General features: G+C 35.9%; 2 protein-coding genes across 3 annotated transcripts in view; one reads left to right on the forward strand and one right to left on the reverse strand.

The window, feature by feature from the left end:
* Positions 1 to 8,722, forward strand: part of LOC127959763 (methionine--tRNA ligase, cytoplasmic) — a 20,449-nt gene extending 11,727 nt beyond the window's left edge. The window contains exons 14-22 of one of the 2 annotated variants that reach the window (XM_052559136.1): positions 913 to 1,030; positions 1,520 to 1,733; positions 3,572 to 3,703; positions 4,440 to 4,548; positions 5,765 to 5,956; positions 6,114 to 6,185; positions 6,739 to 6,762; positions 7,630 to 7,737; positions 8,450 to 8,722. In XM_052559136.1, coding sequence (XP_052415096.1) covers positions 913 to 1,030; positions 1,520 to 1,733; positions 3,572 to 3,703; positions 4,440 to 4,548; positions 5,765 to 5,956; positions 6,114 to 6,185; positions 6,739 to 6,762; positions 7,630 to 7,737; positions 8,450 to 8,599 — 1,119 coding nt within the window. In that variant the 3' untranslated portion in view covers positions 8,600 to 8,722. The remainder of the gene's footprint in view (positions 1 to 912; positions 1,031 to 1,519; positions 1,734 to 3,571; positions 3,704 to 4,439; positions 4,549 to 5,764; positions 5,957 to 6,113; positions 6,186 to 6,738; positions 6,763 to 7,629; positions 7,738 to 8,449) is intronic. The other variant, XM_052559137.1, reaches the window with a different exon arrangement.
* Positions 8,723 to 8,791: 69 nt separating this feature from the next.
* LOC127959764 (DNA damage-inducible transcript 3 protein-like) lies at positions 8,792 to 14,554 on the reverse strand. The gene is made up of 4 exons (XM_052559138.1): positions 14,408 to 14,554; positions 13,008 to 13,073; positions 12,391 to 12,593; positions 8,792 to 11,082 (listed from the first exon to the last, which is right to left on the reverse strand). The coding sequence occupies exons 3-4, from the start codon at positions 12,532 to 12,534 to the stop codon at positions 10,504 to 10,506; spliced, it is 723 nt and encodes a 240-aa protein (XP_052415098.1). The 5' UTR covers positions 12,535 to 12,593; positions 13,008 to 13,073; positions 14,408 to 14,554; the 3' UTR covers positions 8,792 to 10,503.
* Between the last annotated feature and the right edge of the window lie 1,421 nt (positions 14,555 to 15,975).

A 15,975-nucleotide genomic window follows, 5' to 3' on the forward strand; every position in this document is an offset into this window, starting at 1 on the left:
AAGTTTTGTTACTTGAAATAAAATTTTAACTAAAATTAAATAATAAACACACATTTAGTTAGTTTCTTGTTTTAATTTAACTTTGCATTCTAAAATAATAACTAGAATTGAAAATCAAATCAGAATGAATTAAAAATATATAGAACAATATAAAGAACAAAATTACTAAAATTAAACAAAAATGTTACATTTTGATATATACGAATATAATAGTATCTCAATGATGCTAAAATGAAATAAATATTAATAAAAACCATATAGAGATATTAAAATGCAAAACAATAACTACTGAAAATTTTGAAAAATACAAAAATCTAAATAAGAAAAAAATATGGAAATAAATACAGATTCAAAATATTAATAAAAATATAGCAGTTTCTCAATTATACAAAAATAATACTAGAATTTTGTCTATTTAAAGACTTAAATTTTACATTTTTAAAGATAACATGTTTTTCATTCATTAACTATTTTAATTTGGAAATTGCTTGTGTATTTCACAAATAATAACAAAGAAACAGCAAGTAACATTGAATTATATTTACATTCAACAGAGGTTTTTATCCAAAAGAGCGATGAAATACAATATATCATTATATTATTACAATATATAACCAATATATATCATTATCTCGCATTTTTAACAAATCTCAGTTAACTTAACGCAGCAAACACATGGCAATTTGTGTTTTTTTTATTGCATAGTAAATAAAAAGAAAACCGATTGAACAGAAAAAGGCCTTTTTTTTCTTTTTGTTAATTGTTCAATAAATAAAAAGATTAGAGAAGCTAGTTTTTTTTAAAGAGAACAGACATTAAAGTTTAAAAGAGGCTTCTTTTTTAAAGACTAGAATTAGAATAGAGTTGTGCTAGAGTTGTGTGTGAGCGTGTGATGCTCTGTGTGTCCTGCAGGTGGAGCTCTATAACTTCATGGCGAAGGACAACGTTCCCTTCCACAGCGTAGTGTTCCCTTGTTCACTTCTCGGAGCTCAAGACAACTACACACTAGTCAATCACCTCGTCGCTACGGGTGAGACCTGATCAGATCAATCACAGAACATGAACACATACAGAAGACTGATGATAATCTGATCGAATATGCACATGCATGGTCTAGTAAATAAGGTTTTGAAAGAAGTCAGACTCTCTCTGTTTGATCAGAAATACAGTCAAAATAGTGAAATATTATTGTGATTTAAAACAACTGTTTTCTGTGTGAATCTGTGTTAAAGTGTAATTTATTTCTGTGATGCTCCGCTGTATTTTCAGCATCATTCCTCCAGTCTTCAGTGTCACATGATCTTCAGAAATCAGAATAATATGATGATTTACTGCTCAAGAAACATTTCTGATTATTATCAATGTTGAACAAAGTTGTGCTGCACAATATTTATGTGGAAATTGTCATGCATTTAGGATTCAACCACAAAGATCTGAACAGCAGAATAAAAACATTCTAATATTTAATAATAATAATAATAATAATGATGATTGTTGTTGTTTGTTTTCACGTGCTCAGAATACTTGAATTACGAGGACACCAAGTTCTCGAAGAGCCGCGGCGTGGGTGTGTTCGGGGACATGGCTAAAGACACGGGGATCCCGTCAGACGTCTGGCGCTTCTATCTCCTGTATCTGCGTCCCGAGGGACAGGACTCGGCCTTCTCCTGGAGCGACATGGCCCTCAAAAACAACTCGGAGCTCCTCAACAACCTCGGGAACTTCATCAACAGGTGCGTGCTGCTGGAGAGAGAGTTATTACAGGATCATCTTCTGTGCTACATTAAACACACACACACACTTACACACGCACACACACACACACACTCACTCACTCACTCACACACTCACACCAGACACAGACACACTTACACACACACACACACACACACACACACACACACAGACACACTTACACACACACACACACTCACACAGACACACTTACACACACACACACTCACACTCACACACAGACACACTTACACACACAGACACACTTACACACACACACACACACACACTCACACAGACACACTTACACACACACACACACACACACACACACACTCACACTCACATGTGCACACACTCAGTCTCTTTCTCACACACACACACACAAACAAACACACACATACGCACACACACACACACACACACACTCACACACACACACTCTCTCTCTCTCACACACACACACGCACAAACTCACTCACATGTACATACATTCTCACTTACACACACACACACACACACACACACTCTCTCTCTCTCACACACACACACGCACAAACTCACTCACATGTACATACATTCTCACTTACACACACACACACACACACACACTTACTCTCACACACACTTATTCTCACTCACATGCACACACTCACTCTCTCTCTCTCTCACACACACACTCACATGTACACACACAAACACACACTCACATGTAAACACAATCTCTCATACACACACACTCAGTCTCTCTCTCTCACACACACACACACACACACACACACACACACTGAACTAAAACACAGAATAACTGACATACAAACAAACTTTTCCTCAAGGTTATGATCTACAAAATTTGAGATCAGTTTTCAGTTCAGTTCAGCCTCAGTTTATTTGTAGATGTAATGTGCAGAAATAGAAATATAGATCTTTTTAAATGAATACATGCTTTTGCATCTTGATTGATCAGATTTCAATAATTTGATCAGTGTCTCTGCAGCACAGAAGCAGTCTTCAGTAGCACAGGTTTATCTGTAGCAATAGACAACAATTCATTGAATGGGTCAAAATTTATATTACTTTTTTTTGTTTTTCAAAAATCATCAGGATATTAAGTAAAGATCATGTTCCATGAAGATATTTAGTACCTTTCCTACCATAAATATATCAACACTTAATGTTTGATTAGTAAAATGCATTGCTAAGAACTTCATTTGAACAACTTTTAAGATGATTTTCGCAATATTTCTCGAAATCTCAGATTTTTTTTCTCCCTCAGATTAAAGCATAAAAATAAAACACAAAACTTGATACTGAATACTTGATTTTTTACTAAAATTTAAACCAATATAGAAATGAATTAAAAAATTAAAGACATGCATTAAAAATTTTTTTAATAAAAATGACATCGCAATTAATTAAACTTTAATGTTAAAGCAAATGTTTAAAATATGAAAATATAATCTGATTCAAAATATGAATAAAAACTTTAATAGTATCAGTGACACAAAAATTTATTACATTTATTTAAAATGTATTTAAATTTTTTAATTCATAAATTTAATTTAAAATGACACTGACGTGAAGTAAAAAATTTTATTTACCGTACTTTGGTTTTATTTTTGAAATCAATGATTAACTTAAACTAATATATCTTCATAGGTTCTCAAAGCAAAATGCATGCACATACACTCAAGCTTCTGCATGCAACATAAAAACTCAATTAAACTATCGAGCATCTGTTTATAAAATACTAAGCGTTCTTCTTCTGTTTAAATCTGAATTGCACCTGTAGTCCTCTGAAAGCAGGTTGAGTTCTCTGCCGCTGGTCTCTCCTCAGAGCCGGGATGTTCGTGAGTAAGTTCTTCCACGGTCGTGTTCCTGAGATGCTCCTGAATGAAGACGACAAGCGGCTCATCGCTCAGGTCCGCTGGGAGCTCAAGCAGTACATCCAGCTGCTGGATAAAGTCAGGTCCGTTACCCACAATTCTGCACTTCACAGATCCAGGTGATCAGTATCAGGGAATATTAAGCCTCTAATGACATTTGTCTGGCTCTGTGCAGCTCTATAATATTTCAGCAGGCAGTAATTCCTCTATAAATCAGAGTTAGCAGGAAATATATCAGGTCATTGGTGGTTCACAAACTCAGAATAGCTCAGAAAATCGGTGGATAGAGTGATGCTTAAAATCCTTAACCCCAGACACTTCTGGTATAAACTCTGTTTTTTTTCTTCTCTGGTCACTTTAGAGATTTGGGACTATCACTTTTCATGAGGTGTTTTTTCCCCTTCAGATTTGTGAAAAAAAACATAAAAGTCTGTAAAAAAAAAAAAAAAAAAAAAGAAAAAAGAAGAAGAAATCTCACAAAAAATAAAATAAAAAAAATATATATTACATAAAAAATTCCTTATATATATATATATATATATATATAAGGAATTTTTTATGTAATATATATATTTTTTTTGAGCATATATACACACACACACATAAATATACTTTTTCTTTTAAAATATATTTTTGTGAAAGAAAAAAATATATATATATATTTATAAAAATGTAAATATGATACATTTATCCAAATTTATTGTAACAAAGTAACAACATGTGTACATAAATACTGTAATGTCTTAATAGTGCACATGTGTAAAGACATGAGTGATTTCATCATGTTTTTGTTTTTGTATGTCTGGGCTGTTTGTTCAGGATCCGTGACGCTCTGAAGTGCATCCTGAATATTTCTCGTCACGGGAATCAGTACATCCAGGTTAACGAGCCCTGGAAGAAGATCAAAGGAGGAGACGGTGACAGGCAAGTCATGTGACACGTGATCACGCCGTTAACAAAATCTGAATAAAACATTATTTCTAAACGGAGAAAAAAAAACATTATTGGAGAGCTTGAGCACACAGTAATTCTCACTCTCTCATTTTGAGTTTGTATTTTATGGAGCTGTGTTTCCACCACTGAATAACAAATAAAAATAAGTGCAATTTATTAATTTATTTTAAATCTGTTGTGACTTTTTTCCCCTGACTTTTTCTCCCTAGAATTGCATGATATAAACTCACAATTACATTTTACAAAGTCATCATAGAGAGATAAATAGTTGCAATTACCTTGATTTTTTTTTTTTCGTGTTGGAAATGGGTTTTATGTGTTCGCTTGATGTTTGCATGTTTTTGCAAGAAGTTATAGCGTGTCTTTGTGATGTTAGTGTGATGATAGCATGTTTTTGTGTGATGTTTGCGTGATTATAGCGTGTATGCGTAATGACAGAGTGCATTTGCGTGTGATGTTAGTGTGCATTTGTGTGATTTTACAGTAATGTCGTTAGCGTGTGTTTGCATGATATTAGCATGCGTCTGCGTGATGTTTGCATGCGTTTGTGTGATGTTAGCATGCATTTGCATGTGTTTAACATGTGTTTGGGTGATGTTAGCATGCGTTTGCGTGATGTTAGCGTGTGTTTGCGTGATGTAAGCATGCATTTGTGTGATGTTAGTATTTGTTTGCTTGTTGTTAGCATGCATTTGCATGTGTTTAACTTGTGTTTGGGTGATGTTAGCATGCGTTTGCGTGATGTTAGCGTGTGTTTGCGTGATGTTAGCATGCATTTGTGTGATGTTAGTATTTGTTTGCGTGATGTTAGCATGCATTTGCATGTGTTTTACATGTGTTTGCATGATGTTAGCGTGCGTTTGCATATGTTTAACTTGTGTTTGTGTTTGCGTGATGTTAGCATGCGTTTGCGTGTTTAGCGTGTGTTTGCGTGATGTTAGCGTGCCTTTGCTTGTGTTTAGCATGTGTTTGCATGATGTTAGCATGCGTTTGCGTGTTTAGCGTGTGTTTGCATGTGTTTAACGTGCGTTTGCGTGATGTTCGCGTGCGTTTATGTGTGTTAGCTTGCATTTACGTGTATTTGCGTATTTAGCGTGAAGTTTGCGTATGATTGCATTATGTTAGCCTGTGTTTGCGTGATGTTTGTGTGATGTTTGCGTAATGATAGTGTTTGTTTGTGCCACAGGCAGCGGGCCGGGACAGTGACGGGTGTGTCGGTGAACGTAGCATGTCTCCTGTCGGTCGTGCTGGAGCCGTACATGCCGTCTGTCAGTCAAACCATCTGCCAGCAGCTGCAGGCTCCGCCCACCTGCGTCAGCACAATGCTGCAGAACACGGGGACCTTCATCTGCTCTCTGCCCGCAGGACACTGCATTGGCACGGTACTAACTCCATAAACTTAATATTTAATATGATTGGTTTAATATTAGGTGTCATAAGGTGTGAGAAAAAACAGCGTAAAAATAAATATTAACAACATTAACTTTTCGTTCATTTTATTTGAATCAATATATTAATTTTTTTTTACCTCTCCTGCAGGTCAGTCCTTTGTTCCAAAAGCTGGAGAACGAACAGATCGAGGTTCTGAGGAAGAGATTTGGAGGACAACAGGTCTGTAAAAGACATTCCTCCATTTAATAATCAGCGTTTTCTGGATGAAACTGCAAAATTGTGGTCTTCCAGGTCAGATATGCTTATTAAAAGTAAATAAAGAAAGAAATAATTTATAACACTTTTATATATATTATTATTACAATTAGAAATGTATTAAAGAATTAAATAAAATTATTTTTCAGTTTGCTCATATATATGAGAAATTACTCTCAAAAGATAATTTAAAGTCTGGCCTTTATCAAATTATTTAAAAAAATCCTTTAAGTTTCTGAGCATTATTCTGAATTATCCTTTTTTTAAAGCAGTAGTTTATGTATTAGCCATTTCATTTTTCTGCTTCGTTTTTTTTTCTGGTACAAGCTTGTATTTAATTCATACAATCAATAAGCACAAGGACAAAAATGTGTTTATAACATTACTTTACATAACGAAACTCACTGGACAAGAGATACAAGAAAGATTCGTTATATCAGAAGGAACGAATGGATCTGATGAAGATATTGTCTTCGCTTGTTTGTCTGATTGTGTGATTTAATCTGCTCTTTCTCAGGCAGAAGAGAGTGTTAAAGTGAAGGTAGGTGTGCGTGTGATGCTTTGTGTCTCTGTTTTCACTAGAACTGACTGTGAAATCGATTCAGTGATGATGTCTGTATTTAAAGAGCCTCAGCTCTGGATCAAAGCCCTTCGCTGGCAGTCGCTCGCGCACAATCTGCCTCTGAGCACAAACAACATCTGAAAGACAACAAACCACATTTTAGATTCATTATAACCTTTATTTAAAAAAAACGATGAGCTGCTCAATACCTGCATGTACTAACTTATTAATCGTGTGTGATTTGTGATGAGCAAATGTTATTTTGTTGTATTTTTATTAATAATGGAATTATGTCATATAATTATTAAATTACATTTTTAAAGATAAAAAAAATGCATGCATTTTTTTGTTAGGAATTAAAAATATCTAATGGAATTACATTATATTTAAGATAAAAAAAATAAATGCATGCATTTTTTTTGTTAAGAATTAAAAATATCTAATGGAATTACATTATATTTAAGATAAAAAAAATAAATGCATGCATTTTTTTTGTTAAGAATTAAAAATATCTAATGGAATTACATTATTTTTAAGATGCATGTGTTTTTGTTAATAGTTAAAATATTTCCTATTATTCCCATTATTCTATTATTATTATTAATTAATTCTATTTTCAAGATAAAAAAGAAAATGCATGTACAATATTTTTTGTTAGTAGTTAAAATAGTTCCTATTATTATTATATTTTCAAGATGTATTTATGCCTTATGCATTGAGTTGCATGAATGCATTAAAAACAAATGCATGTATAATTTTGTGGCTTTAATTGATTTCCTTTTTCATTCTGAAGCATGCACACATGATATATTATTTGAAATATTATACATTTTTTTCTATTTCTAGACTCCGAGTTCCAGCAGCGCTGCAGTCGAGACCAAACCCAGATCTGGTGCGGCGCAGGACACAGATCCAGAGAGAGTCAAACAGCTGACGGCTTTAGTGGCAGAACAAGTACGTACACACACACACACACACACACTGCTATGTGAATATATGAGAAATATTGAGAAAATCATCTTTAAAGTTGTTCAAATCAAGTTCTTAGCAATGCATATTACTAATCAAAAATGAAGTTTTGATATATTTACGATAGGAAGTTTACAAAATATCTTCATGGAACATGTTCTTTAATATCCTAATGATTTTTGTCATAAAAGAGAGATGTATAATTGTGACTCATACAATGTATTGTTGTCTATTTCTACAAATATACGTCTGTGACACTGATGACTGCTTCTGTGCTGCAGGGACACAGATGTCAAATAAAAATACTGAAATAACTGTTTATACATTTGTTCTTGGCTTTTCAGTGTTATTTACGGTAATATACACTAGTGTATGGTTCAAGCGTCCGTATGCCGCCTTTTTGTCTAAAAAACTTGCTTTAGTAGCTGCATGTATTGGCGATTTTATTATATATATATATATATACATTTTTCTAATTTGATTCTTGTTAATTGCTCTCACTTTAGTTAATTCTTTAGTAATTGCATATTTTTACAGTGCCATGAACACACTGACATTGTGATGAATATTTTCTCTCTTTAAATGAAAGCCTTTAAGTGTTGAGTTAAATGAAGATGTGATGTTTGGGTTCGATGCAGGTGTGTTGAACAGTTATTAGTGCTGGTTTCTGATTAATCGCTGTGTGTTTGTGTTCCAGGGAAATAAAGTTCGAGTCCTAAAAGCTCAGAAAGCGGAGAAGTCTGTCATTGAGAAGGAAGTCGTGACGTTACTGGATCTCAAAAAACAACTTTCTCTTGCGGAGGGCAAGAACCCGGAGCCGGCCGCTCAGAAAGGAAAGAAGAAATAAAAAACTGATCATCGAGGAATAATTTCTGAAACCGTATTGAACTAAATACAACAAATCATTTTTAAAATGCAATGGAGTCTATTAAATTATCTTTTTAAAATGCATTAAATCCAATGTTTCTCACTGTTTCGTGTTACTCCAAAACAACCCTATTTTATTCAAACACTCAATAAAGACAAAAAACATCAAAGAGTCATTTTAAGATTTTAATAACAAAATGAGTGTAATACAATTCCATATTCGGCTAAATAAAATTCAGATAAAAATGTTTCTACTCTAATACATTATTTGGGCATGCAGGTTTACTGTAACTACAGTACAAGGTGAATCATGGCATGGTGATTATGGGATACACGTATAGAAAAATAGAAATGATCAGAGGCAGAGAGTATGTTATAAACCACTAGCTCTAAAAATTCTGAGAAAAAAGTGAGAGCAAAATCCCTACGGATATCCATTCATAATTTCATCTGAACACACACACACACACACACACACACACACACACTTAGAGGCCTCGGGTCGATGGTGAGAAACGCTCACAATTGTTCACTATAACAGTCCTGAGCTACTAATCTCTGTCAGCGAGGAGTGGTTTTACACGATTAAAGCCCTTGGTGAATGAAACTGGCTGCTACAATCACGTCTCTGATACAATCAGCTCTTTATCATCACAGTTCTGCTACATTCCCTCAAGACTCCTCTGCTCTTTCAATTACACAGAAACTTGATTAACCTTCGGGTAGATAAATATTATCAGACCAATCTCACAAAACCGGTCACAAAACATCCCCAATGCAAAAAAACAAACAAACAAAAAAAAAGGCGGTTTTAAGTAGCATTACATTTTTTTGCATGCTGCATTTTGATTAGTGCAATGCAAAATATGCTTTAAAGCACTTGTTTCACCGTCTCATTTTTTTCTGGTTTAAAATGATTTTAATTTATTGCATTAAGCTTCATTTTTCTAATTGGTCGTTTCTTATTTCCTTTTGATATTTTAATTGTTGTAACATTTTATTCTTTAATCGAGTCGTTACATCTCAGCATTTATACAGCAGAGCAGTATTTGCATGTCATTTAAATGATGCATTTGTCTTTTTACGGCTAATATGATTTCCCCTTAAATTAGGCTTTGAGTTTCTTTGTTTTTGATCGTTTAATTGCTGTAATTTTATTCTTATTATTTGTAATGTCATTTGTGCAATTCTAACATTTATCACAAGTGTTACAATTTAACAAATAATGTTACAAATAAATAGTAGCATTTGCTTTAAAAAACAACAACGATCATTTCAAATTGTATTTTTTAACTAGGCTTTTTTTTAATAAAAAATCTAATTGTCGTATTTGCTTACGATACTTTTTTTAAAATCTTATTTATAATGTAATTAGTTCAGTTGTTAAATTTATACATAGTTTATACATTAGCCATTTTAATTTGCTTTAATTAAAATTACGCTTCACGCAAACTTTTTTATTTTATTTGTTATTGCTCATTCTACTCATCTGATTTGTAATCTGTCAAATTGTAATATTTCTACATTGTAGTTTTTGCCTTTATGCTGATTTTTGTAATGTTTTTTTTTTTTATTGCATTAGTTATTTTAAGTTACTGCAAAAAAAATTAGAATAAAATTAGAATTCGGCTTATTTTGTTAAATTGTATCATGCATACATTGTAACATTTGCCTTTGAATGCATGTCACTAAATCTTCATTTATTTTCTGAACAAAAAAAACGAATTTCTTCTTCTGTGCTTCACATTCGGGTGGAGTTTGTTCCGTCTCAATCTGACTTCCTCTTTCTCTCTCGACAGGAGTCGCTCAGCGAGCCTCCTCTCTCTGTCCCACGTGTCTTTGATCTCCCTCTTAACGTGCATTTCCCGGTCACCGCTGATTCCTTCACCTCCTGGTGTTGACGAGTCTCTCGATGAGCGCCCGGCGCGTCCGCTGCACCTCCTCTCCCAGACGCTCGATCTCTGCTTTGAGTCGCTCGTTCTGATCCGTCAGCTCCTGCACCTTCCTCTCGTTCTCCTGCTCGCGTTCCCGTCGGCTCTTCTTCCCGGGGGACGGGGAGCACGGCGCTCCTCCTCCTCGTTTTCTCTTTCCCGGGCGAGCGGTGGAGACGGGAGGAGACGGCGAGCGGGACGCCGAGGAGCAGGACGATGTGTCCGGGACGGTCGGGAGCTCCTCCTCTTCGCTGGCGGACGGAGAAGGAGACTCGTGATGGGAAACATGGTACATCGTCTCCACCGATCCGACGCCGCCCTCGCTGAGGAGCTCGAAGAACTCTGGTGGAAGCAGGTCTCCTCCGGACGAGGTGTGCTCCGGCTCGCCTCCTCTCCGCTCATCCTGTCGTGCCGGCGAGTGGACGACGGGCGGCTCGTCGGTGACCCGTTGAACCCCATCGCCCCAAACCTGGCCCTCCGTCAACCAAGTGAGCGAGCAGCTCTCCAACACATCCAGAAACTCAGGCTCCTTCTGCATTTAACAAGAGAAACCCACTGAAGTCTACGGGACGCAAGTCACCTTTATTTATATGTGAGCACAAACCAGTCGATGCATGGATGTGTGGTTTGTTCGGAGGACAATATCTGTCTGAGATAAAACTATTTGAAAATCTGGAATCTGAGGGAGCAAAAAAATCTAAATATTGAGAAAATCATCTTTAAAGTTGTTCAACTGAAGTTCTTTGCAATGCATATTACTAATCAAACATTACATTTTAATATATTTACAGTAGGACACTTACTAAATATCTTCATGGAACATGATCTTTACTTAATATCCTAATAATTTAAGACTGGTTTTGTGCTCAAGGATAACATTTAGTGCTTTTAACAATACTGAATGATTCCATTAATGACACAAATGTCTTTGATACGATGAACAGTATTAAGTTTCCTACCGTAAATATATCAAAACATTATTTTCGATTAGTAATATGCATTGCTAAGAACTTCATCTGAACAACTTTAAAGATGATTTTCTCAATATTTAGATTTTTTTGGTCCCTCAGATTCCAGATTTTCTAATAGTTGTGTCTCAGACAAATATTGTCCTCCGAACAAACCACACATCAATGGAGAGATGATTTATTCAGCTTTTAGATGATGCATATAATAATACAAATTTAATAATACAAAAAGGACAGCGGTAAACACTCAATTTTCGGTTAAAGTCAGTTCATCATTGATTCAGTCATTAGGGTTGGGTATTGTTTCGATTTGATCAATTCCGATGGGTAAAAAAAAAAAAAATGAAGTCAAACTTTTAGATAAAGCATATTTATTCAGCGTCTCTTTTTGCAAAAACATTTAATTTCTGCTAAAACCAATGAACAAAAATCAGCCGTCTACATAAAAACTGGACTCGGCTAAGAGCTGCACGATTCTGGATAAATTGAGACTTACATTTAGACTTGTTTTTTGTTTAAGTGGAGGTTGTAGTTCTCTCACAATTCTGACAAAAAAATATATAAGACAACGAAACAAAATCTAACAGAATTTCTGAATGGTATGATTCAATGACTCATTACCGGACGAATCACTGTTTTTGAACGAATCATTTGAATGAATGATTCAAAAGACAAATACACTTTTACCAGCCCCTTTTCGTACCTAAATAAAAATAAAAAATATGCGCACACAGGAATCAATAGGCGGAATCGAAATTAACATTTTTACAAGTAACCGAATCCTGACATTAAATATTCAATTTGTAGAATTGGAATTTATATTCGATTCCCAACCCTAGCGACCATCGAGTGCCGTTTTTGACGTTACTGACCTCGGAGCAAGGCGGGGCTCTTGTGAGTTTGGCCCCGCCCGCATCGGAGCCCAGTATATCCTGCAGGTCTTCATACCACGCCTCCAACTCTGCACCACACAGCGGCCCCACGCCTGGGGGATACAGCCACTCCGCAGTCATCATCCAATCAGTCGCTATCCACAGACACAACACGATATGCTCCCACACCTAGCACACCAGACCTGAGCGGGAAAAAAAATGAAGAAACTGTGCAAAAGAAGTAGAAAAAACTGAACTCAAGCTCCCTCTAAACATGCATCAGCGCAGCGAAGCTTCACCTGCGACGCCGGGTTTGGGAATAGCTGATTTATCTGGGTGACCCGCTATTATACGCGACTTTGAGATTGACTGCTCGGCCAACGAGTGACACATAGTGGCCAGACAGCGTTACTACACAACAAACAACAAACCCAGCGCTTCGAAACACTGCATGCATGAACTGAGAAAAGTTTTGGTTTAGAATTATAGATAGATAGATAGATAGATAGATAGATAGATAGATAGATAGATAGATAGATAGATAGATAGATAGATAGATAGATAGATAGGTTATTAGATAAGGGATAAAAAAGATGAATGTTATAAAAATTGCTCACCTCAAAAGTGTCTCTTGTCAATCAAGTTTGAATGTGAGTTGATGGCGGTAAATTGTCCCAATGATTCTAGAGAAATAAAAGATGGAAGAGCTAAAGCCACAGGTCATGGTTGCAAAACGGTTTAAAATTGATTAATAATTATCATACAAAACATTTCAGCTAAGAAACAAACATGAGCCAGAAGGCACAATGAAGAAAAAAAAAAAGAAACTAATTCTAGATCATTGAAAAAATATCAAATGTTTCATAAAATGACTCCTAGCTATTACTGATTGTTTAATCTTTAATCTGTAATTAGGTCATTGTAATTTTTTTTATGTAAACAAAGGCGCATTTTGTGCTCGAGGGCGCCCCCGGCGTGAGTCTGCGTGCGCGCACACGGCGTCTGTCAAAACAACCCAATGACTCTCAATCTCAACGTGCGAAGACATTCAAGTTCAGGTAAAATAAAAATAAACCACATTATTCCTGAGTTATAAATACGATCAGAAAACGAGAAACAAGCTACTTTAGATGTCCGTGTGAAAACGGCCCTAACATAAACACCTGAGGCACACCCGCATTTTATAAAAAAAAAATGAAACAAAATCATAACGCGGAGTGAAGCGAGTTAAAAAAAAAAAGTTTTTTTTCTATTATTAAGCTATTAATAAATCATTGGGCTGTTTATTTGCTGTTGTCTAGCTTTACTCCAACGGCGACTAAATTGTAAATCGATTATTTTAAAAAGACTAGAAACGCGAATTGACTTCTTATGTCACTTAAATAGTTTTAATTGATTTTCTTTTATAAACCACGTTAACTGCGCCCATCTGGAGCGACGCTTTACGAAACTGACAGCGAGCCGATGACGTCATGGAATCAAAGTAACATCAGTGAGGAGACAAAGGGCGAACAATCCGAGGCGAGATAACGCTTTTAAACTACTTTAGCGATGTAAAGACGCGACTGATCGTCCTTTGTGTCCACATCCGATCGGTTTCTTGAAGTGTAACAAGTTGAGTCCCGCTGACGAAGCGTTACTGGCGATCGATGTAACAAAAATCGTTAGAAATCAAACGTTCGCTAAAAAAGTTCTCGCGTGCGCGTCTGGAAAGCCGCAATTGAGCGGAACTGACAGCTGTCATCTCGAAGTTTACGAAGCAAGTAAATATTATTAAACAAGAACAAAAAGCGCAACAGGGTTGCTTTACAATAAAGAAAACAGACTGCAAATAAAGAAGAAGAAAAAAACCGCTGTGAAATTTGAGTTGAGCAACTGTATTCCAAAAACAGCTCGGGGTAGTCGCCAAAACATGCGCATTCCCGATTTCCAAAAGGGGAAAAAAAGCTTGACATTCACCAGCAAGAAAAGTACAACAGATAACAATAAAGAATAGAGAAATAGAAATGACACTCACCCTTTTCTTTTTATTATTTCTTCTCCTCGGCTGTTTCGGATTCAGGGTCTGTGCGTGTTTTTGTAGAGATTGGGGATCGCTCATGTTAAACATTGTTCAGTTGAAGTCACCGAGTGTGGATTTCGGAAACTCCCGGGAACATTTATAGAGAGACTCCAACCGAACTCTGGGGGGAGGATCTCAAGGTGCAACCTAATAGAGATTTTGAGAAACTGACAGGAGATGGTCGGTGGCTTGGACCAATCACGTGAGGCGGTGGAAATTCTTCTGCTTAGAGACATCCAATCAACAGCCGCGCTGGGCGGGAGGGGCGGGACTTGATGACTTTGCTGGTTGTTCTCGCTCCGCGCGAGTTTGTGTCGAACAGGGAGAAGTGATGCAGTCATAAGACGGCCAGGACGAATTTGGGGCGTGAGGGAGTCACATGAAAGGAATGATGCAATCGTTGGCAACCGGTTTCTAGTTGGAGATAAGACTAGCAGAGCCCGAGCATGTTTTATTAAACAACCTTTCGTTAAAAAGAATAAAGTGGCGAGCTACCTGATGTAGGAAAATCTTTCCATTTTTGCTTGCGTTCGCATAAGCGCACATAAAATTAGCCAACGTTAATATCCGCGGTGGTCGTGTGATATTATAGGCTACGCGTTTATTCGCTCTTTTTCATGTTTAATACTCCCTCTGTTGTGACCTGAGGCGATACTTTCATGTTTCCAAATGCATCCCGTTCAGCACTATGGAATGATGATATTCCATAGGAGTTTGGAGAATCCCTCCTCCTCCAGTCATCATACAGAATCCGTGTAAAACACGGCTTCAAACAACTAAAGAAAGCGAATGGTTCAACTAGATCACGTTACTCTTCAACACACCTGTTTATGATTACCAAACGAGCCCATAAAGTAAATGGTAAAGGTCAATAAAAAATAAAGGTCAATATCTAGTTCACAGATTAAGTATTAAACTCTATTTCCCCCCAACATGGATCATATATCCTACATAGGGCACTTAAAGTGTGAAGGTTTCAAAATATTATTCTAGTTTTCAGAATGCTATCATTTGGTTATCCAATTCTTTTTTACAGTTATTGGTGTGCTGACATAACATTTTAATTGTTTTTAAATGATTGCGTTGACCTGTAAAATGTTTACGGTTTATTCAGAACCAATGGTACCACCCTAAAGACATATTTCTTCAACATGGACCCTATAGCCTAGACAAGGAACTCAAAAGTGTGGATGTTTCAAAACATTTCAGAAAGCTGTTATGTTTATCCAAAGTAATTACCTAAAAAAGTACTATTTTAATGGATTTATATTGTTCGAAATGTACAGTACATTTAATATTCCCCCCAACGTGGGTCCTTTAGCCTAGATAGGGCACTCCAAGTATGGATGTTTCAAAACATTATTCACATTTTAAGAATGCTGTTATTCAGTTATCCAAAATGTAACGTGTACAACATTTTATTGGATTTTTAATATATATTTCACATGGAGTGACCTGTAACTTGTCCAGGCTTTCATCTTTCATCTGAACTCATGGAGATCAGGCACACAAAAGCATTTTTT

Source organism: Carassius gibelio, chromosome B6 (genome assembly GCF_023724105.1).
Source record: "Carassius gibelio isolate Cgi1373 ecotype wild population from Czech Republic chromosome B6, carGib1.2-hapl.c, whole genome shotgun sequence".
Classification (NCBI taxonomy): domain Eukaryota; kingdom Metazoa; phylum Chordata; class Actinopteri; order Cypriniformes; family Cyprinidae; genus Carassius; species Carassius gibelio.